Here is a 16461-nt window from a genome sequence, read left to right on the forward strand (position 1 = left end):
ATATTCAGAATCATTTTATGTATTGATTTGTTAATTGCTGACTTTTGACTATATGGTCATTTAAAATGCAAATTTAATTTCAATTTTTAAGTCTAGGCAAATAAGTATGACTGCTTCCCCTGTGAACCTGAGGTGTTTTCTATTTTCAAATTTTTCACTACCATTATTCTCCCTAGCTTATGACAAAACTAAAAGACGGTGGGCTCAAAGAGGTCTAGATCCACACACAAACTAATTCAATTCTGAATAGTGACAAAGGCTTTCAGTTGATCTTTCTACAACTAGGATGTGATTGAAAATGATTGTAATGAAAAAAAAAAAATGATGGTGATGGGTCAGTGTCCGTGGCTCAGTGCATAGGGTGCCAGGCACATAAGCTGAGACGCTGAGGCTGGCCGGTTCAAACCCAGCCCAGACCTGCTAAACAACAGTGACAACTGCAACCAAAAAATAGCCAGGTGTTGTGGCAAGCGCCTGTAGTCCCAGCTACTTGGGAGGCTAAAGCAAGAGAATTGCTTAAGTGCAAGAGTTTGAGGTTGCTGTGAGCTGTGACACCACGGCACTCTACCAAGGGCAACATAGTGAGATTCTGTCTCAAAAAAAAAAAAAAGAAAAGAAAAGAAAATGATTGTGATAACTTTTTATAGAAGAGCCAAATAATATAAAAGAGCTTACAAGGAGATTGGATTAAAGATGGCGACCTAGTAACAGCTTCCCTGCAACTGGGCATGGTGAGTCTGGAGAGATAAGATTCCAGGCATCTCTGGCTGGTGAGATCAGCCTATAATCTTCCCTTTGAGGATACAGGGAGTCAGCAAGGGACTTCTGGACCCCAAGAGGAGGACAAAAGCAGTGGGAAACTGGCAGGTGGTTGCATGTGTTCGATCGACCTAATCACACCGGCAACTGTGAGTACAAGCGGCAATGAGACTGCAAACCAGAAAGGCCTTACCTATGAACTGTTTCAGTGTTTTTGGACTTGGCACTCAGTTGAACTGCCTTAGGGAGAGCTTAGGCAGGAGTGCGGAGAACTTTGGGCATTGTCTGGGGCCCCAGACAGAGCCACTGAGCTGGGCTGCAGGGAGCCATTGTGTGAGAAAACTGCCCCGGCAAGCTCCACCCTCAGGGTCCCAGAGCAAGGAACGGGCAGGACCTAGTAACCTAGCAACTGAGCAGCCTAAAGGCGGGGACTGAGCTGCCCTACAGCCTTAACCCTTAGGGGCAGAGTGAGACGGTTTTGGCACACTGGAGGCTCGGGCTGTTGCCCTGGATAGAGTGCCGTGGTGTCACAGCCCATAGCAACCTCAAATTCCTGGGCTAGGTGCTGCCTGGACCACCATAAGATCTGTGCCACGACCCTGCACCAACTGGGCCTCTGCATGCCCTGACCAGGAACTGCGGGAGCCGTGCAACCCTGCGTCCTCCCTCCTGTGTCCTCCCAGCCTCCACGCTGGCCCACTCGTCTGGCCAGGGATACTGGTAGCTGCGTGCCCTATGGAGCCCTCCCTGCCTCTACGCAGAGCCCTTCTCCTGGCCAGACACTGCTGAAGCCTTGGGCTCTCTGTGCCAAAGTCACTGGGTGCCAGGCACTCCCAGAACCGTGCGCACCACCTCCCACCCTGTTGCTGGATCCGGGTGTGTCACACGCCGGAGCTGCTTCCACAACCAGAACTCCCTAGCTGGAGCAGCCCCAGAGGAACTACACAGGGTCACTCCCTACAAAGATCAAGCAACAATAGAGTGTTCCCGCTGGGATCTAATCTTGGAGAGACACCTCCCCAACTCTGAGGACGGCCAGAGGCAACGGTGAAAAACAATCATGAGGGAAAATCAACAGAAAAACTCTGGCAATATGAATAATCAGAGTACATCAACTCCCCCAAGGATCAATGGGGCAGACACAGCACAAGATCCCATGCGCAAACAAATAGCTGAGATTTCAGAAATCGAATTCAGAATCTGGATAGCAAATAAGATTGAATTAGAACTCCAAGCAGTAACCCAAAAGATATCTCAAGAATTCAACAAATTCAAAGACCAAATGACCAAAGATTTTGACACATTGAGACAAGAACTTGCAGCCCTCAAAGATCTGAGAAACACAGTAGAATCCCTCAGTAACAGAATGGAGCAAGCAGAAGAAAGGATTTCTGACATTGAAGACAAAGCTTTCGAACACTCCCAAGCTCTCAAAGAGGATGAGAAATGGAGGGCAAAAACAGATAACTCTCTCAGAGAGCTCTGGGATAATTCAAAGAAAATCAATATTTGTCTTATAGGGATCCCCAAAAGCAACGAAGTGGCTTCACAAGGCACAGAGTCTCTTCTCCATGAGATTATGAAGGAGAACTTTCCAGACATGCCAAGAGATTCTGAAATTCAGATAGCAGACTGTTTCAGAACTCCAGCACGACTCAACCCGAGTAAGACATCCCCCAGACACATCATAATCAATTTCACTAAAGTTAATATGAAGGAGAAAATTCTGAAAGCTGCCAGATGAAAGAAAACCATTACCTACAAGGGGAAGAATATTACAATAACTGCAGATCTCCCTGCTGAAACCTTTCAAGCTAGAAGAGGATGGTCATCGACTTTTAATCTCCTAAAACAAAATAACTTTCAACCCAGTATCCTATACCCAGCTAAACTGAGTTTCATTTATGATGGAGAAATTAAATACTTCAATGACATTCACATGTTGAAGAAATTTGCCATAACTAAACCAGCTCTCCAGGATATTCTCAGACCTATCCTCCATAAAGACCAGCGTAATCCTCCGCCACAAAAGTAAACTCACCCAGAAATTTTTGATCAAATTCCAACTTCCACAGTTGCAAAAGGATTAAAAATGTCCACTGGACTCTTGAAAGGTTTATCAATATTCTCAATTAATGTGAATGGTTTAAACTGTCCTCTAAAGAGGCACAGGTTGCCTGACTGGATACAAAAAATCAAGCCAGATATCTGCTGCATAGAAGAATTGCATCTTACATTAAAACACAAATATAGATTCAAGGTGAAGGGATGGTCATCTATATTCCAGGCAAATGGAAAGCAGAAAAAAGCAGGTGTTGCAATCCTGTTTGCAGACGCAATAGGCTTTAAACCAACCAAAATAATTAAGGATAAGGATGGACACTTCATATTTGTTAAAGGTAATACTCAATATGATGAGATCTCTATTATTAATATTTATGCACCCAACCACAACGCACCTCAATTTATAAGAGAAACTCCGACAGACATGAGCAACTCAATTTCCTCCACTTCCATAGTAGTTGGAAATTTTAATACTCCTTTAGTAGTGCTGGATAGATCCTCCAGAAAAAAGCTAAGCAAAGAAATTTTAGATTTAAACTCAACCATTCAACATCTGGACTTAACGGACATCTACAGCACATTTCATCCCAACAAAACTGAATTCACATTCTTCTCATCAGCCCACAGAACATACTCCAAAATCGACCACATCCTAGGCCACAAATCTAACCTCAGCAAATTTAAAAAAATAGAAATTATTCCTTGCATCTTCAGGAACATGCATACCCATACAAGAACATGGAAGCTAAACAACGTTATGCTGAAGGATAGATGGGTTATTAGATGAGATTAAGAAGGAAATCACCAAATTTTTGGAACTAAACAACAATGAAGACACAAATTACAAGAACCTCTGGGATACTGCAAAGGCAGTCCTAAGAGGGTAATTTATAGCACTTTCCTCAAGAAAATGGAAAGAGAGGAAGTTAATAACTTAGTGGGACATCTCAAGCAACTGGAAAAGGAAGAACACTCCAACCCCAAACCCAGCAGAAGAAAAGAAACAACAAAAATCAGAGCAGAGCTAAATGAAATTGAAAACAAAAGAATTATACAACAGATCAATAAATCCAAAAGTTGGTTTTTTGAAAAGATCAATAAAATAGATAAACCTTTGGCCAACCTAACCAGGAAAAAAAGAGTAAAATCTCTAATTTCCTCAATCAGAAATGGTAATGATGAAATAACAACAGACCCCCCTCAGAAATTCAAAAATCCTTACCGAATACTACAAGAAACTCTACTCTCAGAAATACGAAAATCTGAAAGAAATAGACCAATACCTGGAAGTATGCCACATACCAAGACTTAGCCAGAACGAAGTGGAAATGTTGAACAGACCTATATTAAGTTCTGAAATAGCATCAACTATACAAAATCTCCCTAAAAAGAAAAGCCCAGGACCAGATGGCTTTACGTCAGACCACGTGACCTGCCCAGCAGGTCAGTCGACAGGGATACCAGGAGGAAGGGGTGAGAATGGGAAGGGGCAGGGGGTGTGAAGAATGGAGACAAGACAGGAGTCTGATCAAGTCTCATTTATTGTACTTCTCTCCAGGGTAAATATAGGCATTGCAATGCAGAAAGAGCTTTGAGCTGTCATCACAAGGTCTCCAGGCAACCTAACCGCAGTGGAAAGCCCCTTGCTGTAATTAGAACGAAAAGAGCAGACAGTCCCCAAGCAGTTGCTTGTGGTTTTTGCGAAAGGTCAGAGTAGTTTCTTGTTAAACAGTTCCTTATATAATGAGATAAACAAGTTGGCCTTTTGTTCTTATTTAAGATGGAGACTGTGTTGTCAGTCCTCCACAGTCAGAATTCTACCAAACCTTTAAAGAAGAACTAGTACCTATACTACTAAACCTCTTCCAAAATACAGAAAAAGAAGGAATATTACCCAACACATTCTATGAAGCATACATCACCTTGATCCCCAAACCAGGGAAAGACCCAACAAGAAAAGAAAATTATAGACCAATATCACTAATGAATATTGATGCTAAAATACTCAGTAAGATCCTAACAAACAGAATTCAATAACACATCAAAAAAATTATACACCACGACCAAGTGGGATTTATCCCAGGGTCTCAAGGCTGGTTCAATATACGTAAATCTATAAATGTAATTCAACACATAAACAAACTAAAAAATAAGGACCATATGATTCTTTCAATTGATGCAGAAAAAGCTTTTGATAATATCCAGCGTCCTTTCATGATCAGAACACTTAAGCAAGTTGGTATAGAAGAGACATTTCTTAAACTAATACAGGCCATCTACAGCAAACCCACAGCCAATATCATATTGAATGGAGTTAAATTGAAATCATTTCCACTTAGATCAGGAACCAGGCAAAGTTGCCCATTGTCTCCATTGCTCTTTAACATTTAATGGAAGTCTTAGCCATTGCAATTAGGGAAGAAAAGGCGATCAAGGGTATCCACATAGGGTCAGAAGAGATCAAACTTTCACTCTTCGCAGACAATATGATCGTATATCTGGAAGACACTAGGGATTCTACTACAAAACTTTTAGAAGTCATCAAGGAATACAGCAATGTCTCAGGCTACAAAATCAACACCCGTAAATCTGTAGCCTTTATATATATACCAACAATAACCAAGCCGAAAAAACAGTGAAGGACTCTATTCCTTTCACAGTAGTGCCAAAGAAGATGAAATATTTGGGAGTATACCTAACAAAGGATATGAAAGATCTATACAAAGAGAACTATGAAACCTTAAGAAAAGAAATAGCTGAAGATGTTAACAGATGGAAAAACATACCATGCTCATGGCTGGGAAGAATCAACATTGTTAAAATGTCCATACTACCCAAAGCAATATACAATTTTAATGCAATTCCTATTAAAGCTCCATTGTCATATTTTAAAGATCTTGAAAAAATAATACTTCATTTTATATGGAATCAGGAAAAAACCTCGAATAGCCAAAACATTACTCAGCAATAAAAACAAAGCAGGAGGAATCACGCTACCAGACCTCAGACTGTACTATAAATCGATAGTGATCAAAACAGCATGGTACTGGCACAAAAGCAGAGAAGTAGATGTCTGGAACAGAATAGAGAATCAAGAGATGAATCCAGCTACTTACTGTTATTTGACCTTTGACAAGCCAATTAAAAACATTCAGTGTGTAGTCCCAGCTACTCGCGAGGCCGAGGCAAGAGAATCGCTTAAGCCCAGGAGTTGGAGGTTGCTGTGAGCTGTGTGATGCCATGGCACTCTACTGAGGGCCATAAAGTGAAACTCTGTCTCTACAAAAAAAAAAAAAAACATTCAGTGGGGAAAAGATTCCCCATTTTAAGAAATGGTGCTGAGTAAACTGGCTGGCAACCTGTAGAAGATTGAAACTGGACCCACACCTTTCACCATTAAATAAGATAGACTCTCACTGGATAAAAGATTTAAACTTAAGACATGAAACTATAAAAATACTTGAAGAAAGTACAGGGAAAACTCTTGAGGGAATCGGCCTGGGTGAATATGTTATGAGGAGGATTCCCCAGGCAATTGAAGCAGTGTCAAAAATACACTACTGGGACCTGATCAAACTAAAAAGCTTCTGCACAGCCAGGAACATAGCAAGTAAAGCAAGCAGACAGCCCTCAGAATGGGAGAAAATATTTGCAGGTTATACCTCCGATAAAGGTCTAATAACTAGAATCCACAGAGAACTCAAACGTATTAGCAAGAAAAGAGCATGTGATCCCATCTCAGGGTGGGAAAGGGACTTGAAGAGAAACTTCTCTAAAGAAGACAGACGCACATTCTACAAACACATGAAAAAAAGCTCATCATCCTTAATCATCAGAGAAATGCAAATCAAAACTACTTTGAGATACCACCTAACCCCAGTAAGAGTAGCCCACATAACAAAATCTCAAAACCAGAGATGTTGGTGTGGATATTGAGAAAAGGGCACACTTCTACACTGCTGGTGGGAATGCACACTAATACTTTCCTTCTGGAAGGATGTTTGGAGACTAGAGACCTAAAAATAGACCTGCCATTCGATCCTATAATTCCTTTACTAGGTTTATACCCCAAAGACCAAAAGTCACAGTATAACAAAGACATCTGTACCAGAATGTTTATTGCAGCCCAATTCATAATCGCTAAGTCATGGAAGAAGCCCAAGTGTCCATCGACCCATGAATGGACTAGCAAATTGTGGTACATGTATACCATGGAATATTATGCAGCCTTGAAGAAAGATGGAGACTTTACCTCTTTCATGTTTACATGGATGGAGCTGGAACATATTCTTCTTAGCAAAGTATCTCAGGAATGGAAGAAAAAGTATCCTACGTACTCAGCTCTGGTATGAAGCTAAATTATAGCTTTCACAACTATAGCACAAGGCTATGGGGAAAGGGCCAAGGAAGGGGAAGGGAGGCGGGAGGTTTTGGTGGAGGGAGGAAAATGGGTGGGGCCACATGTACCGTGCATTTTAGAATGGGTAGAGGCAAAACTTACTAAATGCAGAATACAAATGCCTACATACAGTAACTAAGTAAATGCCATGAAGGCTACGTTGAACAGTTTGATGAGAATATTTCAGATTGTATATGAAATCCGCACACTGTACCCCTTGATTGCACTAATGTACACAGCTATGATTTAATAATTTAGAAAAAAAAAAAGGGCTTATAGGGATTACTTTTTAAGTGAGCAGGGCATGTAAAAGTCTGCCTTTGTTTTAGTTAAAGCTTGTTTAGGTGGGACACAACTGCATATATTTAATATATGTATGTTTTTGTATTATTAGTATCAAGTTCTTGTGTTCTTAATGCCTTAAAGTTGACTTGTTTTTAATTAGAGTCCTTAAGCTTGTTTGCTACTGGAGATTTTTGTAGGAATTTGAGATTCTTAACAACACTGTGACAGGAGTCATTGCAGATTTGTTCCTTGTTACTTTACAAGATCGAGGCTTTAGCCATCTACTAAACCCTGAAATTGACGTAGGTGGTGAATATATTTGTGCTGATGCCCATTTATTTGTCTTCATCCTATATAAATACTCTTAGATTAAGAATGACCTGGCCAGCTTACCTTCCAGTTCTCTCTTACCTACATTATCTGCTACACATCAGTCCTACACATTGATCTTACTCAGTAATGTTAGAATTGGGGAAATTAAGAATAACAGATTGAGCTAAGCGCAATGCTCACACCTATAAATCCTAGAACTCTCAAAGAACTCAAAAGGCAGGAGGATTGCTAGAGCGCAGGCATTTGAGACCAGTCTGAGTAAGAGCAAGACCCTATCTCTGCTTTAAACAGAAAAATCAGCTGGGCATTGTGGTGGGAGCCGGTAGTACCAACTCCATGGGACACTAAAGCAGGTGGATCACCTGAACCCAGGAGTTTGAAGTTGCTGTGAGCTAGGCTGATGCCACAGTCACATCACTCTAGCCTAGGGCAACAGAGTGAGACTATGTCTCAAAAAAGTAAAAAAAAAAAGAAAAGAAAATTGCTGGACCTCCTGTGGCTCAGTGAGTAGGGCGCTGGCCCCATATGCCAAGGTTGGCGGGTTCAGACCCAGCCCCGGCCAAACTGCAACAAAAAAAAATAAAATAAAATAGCCGGGCGTTGTGGCAGGCGCCTGTAGTCCCAGCTGCTTGGAAGGCTGAGGCAAGAGAATCGTGTAAGCCCAAGAGTTAGAGGTTGCTGTGAGCCGTGTGACACCACGGCATTCTACCCGAGGGTGGTACAGTGAGACTCTGTCTCTAAAAAAAAAACAACAGATTTTGTAGCCCAATTTACCAGTCGCACAGAAATACTAGTTTTCTTTTCTTCTTTACCTCTTCATTTTTTATTGCTGGTGACTTAAAATGATAGCCCCGGCCCCTCAAAGCAGAAATTTGGTGATACTGACATAGATCTGAGAAGTCTTAGCCAAGGGGCTTGGGAAAAGATAGTTTTATATGATGGGAGCATATGTAATCTGTGCAAGATTTACAGATGAGGAAATGATGATATATTGTTTTTAAGTGATTGCTAAAAGTGACCACAGTCAGGGCCAGAACTTAGGTTTTCTGGCTTTCAGGGCTGAGTTCTTAGTTATGCCTTATGATTTCCTCACTCAAAGCCATTGTTGCTGTATTTACCTCTCATCCAGAATACCTTCTCCTTCTCTCACACCCCCAGTTCACATTATACTTCCTTGAAATGTTTCTTTAGTGCTTCAACCTAGAAAAATTTCTAAATTCCCTTTAGTACATCTTATATTGATCACTCATTTTGAAACTTTGAAATCATATGTCCTTTCATATGTATTTGCTAACTCTAATAATAATAGGTACCATTCATTGAGGATATACTTTGTATAGGCATTGTACATACGCTGTCTCATTTAATTCCCATAACAAAGCTTTTAGAGAAGTTTTATTTTCCATTTCATGATAAGGAATAAAAGCCTGAAAAGCAGCAATTACTCAAGATTCCATAGCTTATAATATTGAAGCCAGGATTGGAATCCAAGTTTATCTTAGTTTCATATTTTTTCCATTATACCTGTGATTCTCAAATGGGAAGCATATCGGTGACCACAGGGTGACTTTCGAACGACGTGTAATTTTAATATGTGTCTCCTCTCACCCTACCCCACCACCATAAACATACTGGAATTAAGATTTACTACTGTAAATAGAATGCGCACTGTGAAAACCCCTGCATTATACCATTTTCCTGTCTAGATTTGTAGGCTTTTTTTAGGGTCAACATTATATTTCGTATTTTGGTATATCCTTCACATACCTGCTACATGTCAAAGTAGGACTATACACCTTATGAGGGCTCCATAAATTGTTGTTCATCTATTTCTTTTCTTTCTTTTTTTTTTTGGTCATCATTTGATGTAGCAAGAGAATTCTTATTAATATATATGAAATTTCCTTGTCTAATCTTAATAGTTTAGAGAATCAGCATAAGAAAAGGAGTAGGCAAGTAGAAAATTAAACTTTTTTTTGAGACAGAGATTCACTTTATCACCCTCAGTAGAGTGCCATGGCATCACAGCTCATAGCAACCTCAAACTCTTGGGCTTAAGCCATTCTCTTGCGTTAGCCTCCCAAGAAGCTGGGATTACAGGCACCCACTACAATGCCTGGTTTTGTTTTTTTTTTTTTAGAGACAAGTCTTGCTCTGGCTCTGGCTCTGGCTCTGGCTCTGGCTCAGGCAATCCACCCGCCTCGGCCTCCAGAATGCTAGGATTACAGGTGTCAGCCACCACACCCGGCCAAAATTAAACATTTTTTATTTAATTCCAGATGCATGCTGGGTGTAAAGAAAAAAACTTACTTATTTCATAAACTCTTTTTTTTTTTTTGGTAGAGACAGAGTTTCACTTTATTGCCCTCCGGTAGAGTGCCGTGGCGTCACACGGCTCACAGCAACCTCCAACTCCTGGGCTTAGGCAATTTTCCTGCCTCAGCCTCCCAAGTAGCTGGGACCACAGGCGCCCGCCACAACGCCCGGCTATTTTTTTGTTGCAGTTTGGCCGGGGCTGGGTTTGAACGTGTCACCCTTGGCATATGGGGCCAGTGCCCTACTCACTGAGCCACAGGTGCTGCCCCCTATTTCATAAACTCTTTTTCAAGTTCAGTATTACTCTATCCTATAATGAATTATAGTATATCTTAGTTGTAGTTAAATTATGGGACTTTTTTTTTTTTTTTTTTTTTTGTAGAGACAGAGTCTCACTTTACTGCCCTTGGTAGAGTGCCGTGGCGTCACACGGCTCACAGCAACCTCCAGCTCTTGGGCTTATATGATTCTCTTGCCTCAGCCTCCTGAGCAGCTGGGACTACAGGCGCCCACCACAACACCCAGCTATTTTTTTTGTTGCAGTTCGGCCGGGGCTGGGTTTGAACCCGCCACCCTTGGTATATGGGGCCGGCGCCCCACTCACTGAGCCACAGGCGCCGCCCGAGGGACTTTTTTTTTTTTTTTTTTTAAGAAAATTAACCTTTCTTAAACCCAGTTATACTTATATTCTTTTCTTTTCAGGTCAAGTTCCCTCTTCAACACTGGATTCCTCAAAAGAATGCTGTTTGAATCTCTTCACCATGGTTTGGATGACATTCAGACCCTAATAAAGACATTAATCTTTGAATCAGAGTGTACTCCTCAAAGTCAGTTTTCAGTTCATGCACCTTCAAATCTCAACAAGCAAGGTGACTAATTCAACCCTAACTTACTAGTTTACAAATTGGTTATCAAAAATACTATGCATTTTTAATCTTAATTAGAATCAATATAAATCATCTCTAATGAATCTAATCGTTATCTGGTTGTTAACAGCTTTTTTTAATTGCATAGTTTTCTTCTGTTTTATACTCAGAGGCCTAAAATGAATACTGATTTCATTAAGATATTCTCTATCTTACTATTTTAAATTATGCTCAATTAAAAAAAATCAGAATCTTTTGTGATTTTGTTACCCTATTTCTCCTTGAAACAGAATGGTATTTCTAGGAGTGATGTGGCCAGAAATTTTGGTAATGTCCATTGAGACAAAAAAACTAGATTTATATTTACCAATCAGTAAAGCTAAGCTTTTTCTCCTTAAGAGAAAGCCTAAGTAGGCTTTTGTAGTTTTATCTAGTTAACTTGTGTAAGGGTAAGCCTATTAAACATGCCAGTATTACCATAAGTAATTAGAAGAAGCTGCTATCATGGAGGGTTGAAAAATACAATTCTTGGGTGGCGCCTGTGGCTCAGTTGGTAAGGCGCCGGCCCCATATACCGAGGGTGGCGGGTTCAAACCCGGCCCCGCCAAAACTGCAACCAAAAAATAGCCGGGCGTTGTGGCGGGCGCCTGTAGTCCCAGCTACTTGGGAGGCTGAGGCAGGAGAATCACTTAAGCCCAGGAGTTGGAGGTTGCTGTGAGCTGTGTGAGGCCACAGCACTCTACCGAGGGCCATAAAGTGAAACTCTGTCTCTACAAAAAAAAAAAAAGAAAAATACAATTCTTACAGCCTGGTTTGGCCACAGAATCGCCTGTATAGTCATAAAAAACAATGTGGATTGAATTTCATAAATTTTATTTAAACTTTGAATTATTGTTTAATGTCATTCTAAGGTATTTTAATTTTTTTGTTTTAGAAGAAAACGGTGTATTTATTAAAACTACAGATGATACCACAACAGATAATTACCTTGCACAAGGTATGCATGTGTATATATGTACGTTTGTATGTGTTAGAGGAAAAAGGCATGTAGTAGAAGGGCAGGAAGAGAAGAGATTGCCTTGCAGCCTGCTTAAAAACACATTTCATCATATGCTGACAACCAAACTAGTAAAACATTCATCAAAATTCTCACAGTTCAAATTTTCTATTAATGTATGCTTTGTTCACAGATGATGATCCTTTGAAAGAACTATACAATCTCGAACCATGTAAATCAAAATAAGATCAAATTATATATGAGAATATTATAGAGTTAAGATTAAATTTTATTCTAATTCTTTTTTAAAATGCTCATAAGGAGCCGGGCATGGTGGCTCACACCTGTAATCCCAGCACTTTGGGAAGCTGAGGCAGGCAGACCACCTGGGCTCACAGGTTTGAGACCAGCCTAAGCAAGAGCAAAATTTCATCTCTAAAAAATAGCCAGATGTTGTGCTGGGAGGCTATACTCCCAGCTACTTGGGAGGCTAAGGCGAGAATCGCTTGAGCCTAAGAGTTTGAGGTTGTTGTGAGCTATGATGCCATAGCACTCTACTGATGGCAACAAAGTGAGACTGTGTCTCAAAAAAAAAATGCTCATCAATATATGTTCTATAGCAGTTCCATTTGATTAACCAGAAGACTGTTCTTCAGCCATAAGAATTTATTATATTACCTTTCTTATAATTTAAATATGTATATACTTTAAAATATAGTTGTATTAAACATTTCAAATTTATATCAAAGGAGTGTTAAAATTTAAATTGTCAGTACCTTAATGTGTAAGGTTTTGTTTTGCTTTTTAAAAACAGCTTTAGATTCCAGATGTGTTTTTAATACAGATAAAAAGAATATAGTGTTAAGATTTAAAGAGCAGTGGCCTGTAATTACAAGCTGTAATTTTTTATTTGTTGCCTAACAGTTTAGCGTTGACATTCAAAAAGGAGGCAACTTAAACCCCTGTTAAAACATATGGTTTAATTACTGCATGGTCTTTCCATTAGGCACATTCATGTGGCATCTTCAACTAATTTGTTAACATCCAAATCACTTAAAATGATATATTCTACTTAATTTCTCTGTTGGAGGGAAAAAAAGAGGCATTATGAGGTATTAAAAAGATTATATAGATTTAAGAACACTATTCTACTTCCTTGTGTTACCAGTTACATAACCTCATCTAGGTCTCTCACCTTCAACAGAATTCTTAAATCCTTTTTAGAATAAAGACATGAATAGGCTTTAAAACTATTTTAAATCTCTGGGCCTTTCTTATGTATAAATTAAGAAAACTAGACCAATTTCTGTGGGCTCTTCTATAACTGTAACATTATATGATTATTCTTAGACTGGTCCATCAACACATAAAATCTTCCATGATAGAAAATACCAGGCACAAAAATTCATGTACTGCTGATGATAGTCACTGTTTAAGGTATTATATTGGACTTTTTTTGTCGCAGACTTTTCTAAAACTTGTACTAAATCTAGGTATGTATCCTCTCACTGAGTGCCTTGTTAGACTTCATGCAAAGGTATATCAAATTTTAATTATCTGATTAAAATTTAATTATCTCATGGATAGGTCCCAAGTTGTCCTTTTTGTTTTCATTTTTATGTAAAAAGGCAATAATTCAACAGTAATTGATATTTATTTGTGAATGTAATTTATCATTTTCATGCATGCAATTTGCCTTCGGAATACTTTTGCTTAAGCAACTGTTAATTGTTTTTCCTGAAGAAATAAGATTTGACCATAGTATTTATACATAAATAATCAAGGGTTGAACATTCAGGCAAAATGTCTTGTGGTATTAGATATCTCAGTTATTGTCAGTTATTTTCCTTTTGTGATTTTTAGAAGGATAGATTCCTAGAATCTTCCTGGCAAGCCTCTTTTCGCTTAAGGTGGAAATACTAAGTACTGTGGTAAGAAGTAGGCTTTGAGATCATACATTGTACTTTTATGAGTTTTTATATTCAAGCTTTGAGACTTTTTGTGGCATTTTCTTTTTGTGTTTACTGAAAACACTATACAAAGTCAGACAGTTGAGTTCTTGAACTCATCCTAGAAAAAGTACTACGTATCTCATTTCTGAATATCACTAGGTCATCTTCGAAATACTCCCCTTGGCCATCTGTTGACCACAGTGATATTCAGAAATGAAGTATGCAGCACTTTTTCTAGGATGAGTTCACAAACTTAATTATCCAACCTCATATATCCAATACTGGGCACTTAGTAGAGACTGCACATATAAGTGAAGGATAGTGTCCTCAGGACTTAGAATGTAACTTAAAAAGAAAGGATTTACATGCATAAACAACCTACATACATGGAACAGGAAAGTAAGAAAATGGCAGAACTTAATCAAGCTCTGTGTAGTACAGGTTCATCAATAATGAAATCTATGAAGTGACTGGCCCAGGATTCGTAAATGGCTTCCTACAGGATCTAGGAACGGAGTTGTGGCTTGAAGTTGGAAGAAAGTAGAAAGGAAGTTCTGACTCAGCAAACAGTTAAATATTAAAATTACATGAGTGAGGGGCAATGAAAATATTTAGAATAAATTATCTTATTGTAAGAATTTAAGATTGGATAAATAGGTTGAAATGGTGTCAGAGATTTAAACTTGAGACAGTATATATTAAAGTATTTGGCTTATAATTTTTAAGGAAATGCTAACTTTGTTTGTGTGTGTTTCAGGAAAGAGAAAAACTAATGAAATGATCACAACTTTAGCCAAGAAGCAAAAGACTGATGTCAGTACTGAACATCCACCCTTTTATTATAACATCCACAGACACAGTATTAAAGGAATGAATATGCCAAAGTAAGACAGCCAGTGGATGGCGAAGTTGTGATTTAAGTAAAAATACAAGATCCTAATTATATGTTTTCCTTTCTTCATTGCAGGTTAAAGAAGTTTTTGTGCTATCTATCTCAAGCAGGTTTTCGTGTAAGCCGAACTCATTTTGACCCAATGGGTGTTCGTACAGATGCACCTCTGATGCAGTTTAAATCTATCCTTTTAAAGTACAGTACGCCCACCTACACTGGAGGTCAGTCAGAGGGCCATGTCCAGTCAGCTCCTGAAGACACAGTGGCTGACAGGGTGGAAATGTCAGTGAATGACAAAGCAGAAGCAAGTGGCTGCAGAAGATGGTAAATGTGAAGAACAGTTTGTTCTCAGGTGTCTGTATAGATGGCCTAATCATTCTCTATACCAACTGAAGTTCTTTTTCTATTCTTTCCATTCAGTGGTATAAAAATAAAAAACAGTATTGTTTTCATTCAGAAAATTAGCAGTTTCTAACTTAGCTGGTTTGGGAGCTTTGCTTTTCAGGCTTTTCTTATTTTAAAGAAAACTTTAAATTTTAATGGAACCATATTATATGAAGCCAAGTTTCTGAGATCACCCTACTGTTTAATAATTTGGAATTTTTTCACATGTGAAGTGTTTGGAATTTTATGTACATCATGGAAGCTGTCTTTTGCTCTTCTTAATCACATCTCTACTTAAACTGGTTCATGATGTTTGTTTTTCTGTTTATAGTGCACAAAATGAAGGTAACGCCTATGAAAATCACTCAGAATACTAAGGAGGAACAACGTTTTTCCAGGTCACTATGTATGGCACAATTAGAAAGCTAAAATAATGTTCCTATTTTTTAGAAATCATACTTTTCCCCACATTGCTCTTTTAATTTATTACTGGCTTTTGAGAAACTAAAAACTTGCCTCAGATAGAAATACATTGTTTTTTAAGTTGAAGGTCTTGATGACTAAACTTTAAAATTTTCTCAACATAAATCAAGACTGTTATTCTAATGCAATAATTGTTCACAAGCACTGACATCCTAAAGAGGAAAGATTTTGTTACAAATTAAATAGGTTGGGTGATCACAGGTTCCTCCTCAGTTAATGCACGTGTCATATTCATTTGCTTGGTTGTACTACCTCTCAGAAGTAAAACTTGTCACCTTATGAAGTGAGGGTTTTTGGTTTGTGGGTTTTTTTGTTAGTTCTTTTGTTTGGTTTTTTGGGTTATTGCGAGTGTATATAAATTTTTTGTGTAAGTAGCCCAGGCTAAGGTAACTATAAAAAACAGATGAAAAAAATTGTGTTTCCATTAATGAGTATCATTCTTGCTTCATTTAAATTTAAGATTTTGTATGAAAGGATTTGGTATAAAGTTCAGGGTTTTGTCTCAAAGAATTAATCCATTTACCCTAAAGTATTTCTCGGGGGACATAACTTTTTACAACATTAAAGGTGAAGTGGGGGGCGGTGCCTGTGGCTCGGGGTAGGGCGCCAGCCCCATATACTGAGGGTGGCATGTTCAAACCCAGCCCCGGCCAAACTGCAACAAAAAAATAGCCGGGCATCGTGGCAGGCGCCTGTGGTCCCAGCTAGCTACTCAGGAGGCTGAGGCAAGA

General features: G+C 39.0%; 1 protein-coding gene across 1 annotated transcript in view; it reads left to right on the forward strand.

Moving 5' to 3' along the window:
• TRMT1L (tRNA methyltransferase 1 like) overlaps nucleotides 1-16013 on the forward strand; it is a 40444-nt gene extending 24431 nt beyond the window's left edge. Inside the window, exons 12-15 of the mRNA XM_053608246.1 lie at nucleotides 10859-11025; nucleotides 11957-12019; nucleotides 14729-14855; nucleotides 14939-16013. Coding sequence (XP_053464221.1) covers nucleotides 10859-11025; nucleotides 11957-12019; nucleotides 14729-14855; nucleotides 14939-15191 — 610 coding nt within the window. The 3' untranslated portion in view covers nucleotides 15192-16013. The remainder of the gene's footprint in view (nucleotides 1-10858; nucleotides 11026-11956; nucleotides 12020-14728; nucleotides 14856-14938) is intronic.
• Nucleotides 16014-16461: the final 448 nt, after the last annotated feature.

Source organism: Nycticebus coucang, chromosome 10 (genome assembly GCF_027406575.1).
Source record: "Nycticebus coucang isolate mNycCou1 chromosome 10, mNycCou1.pri, whole genome shotgun sequence".
NCBI classification, from domain to species: Eukaryota; Metazoa; Chordata; class Mammalia; order Primates; family Lorisidae; genus Nycticebus; species Nycticebus coucang.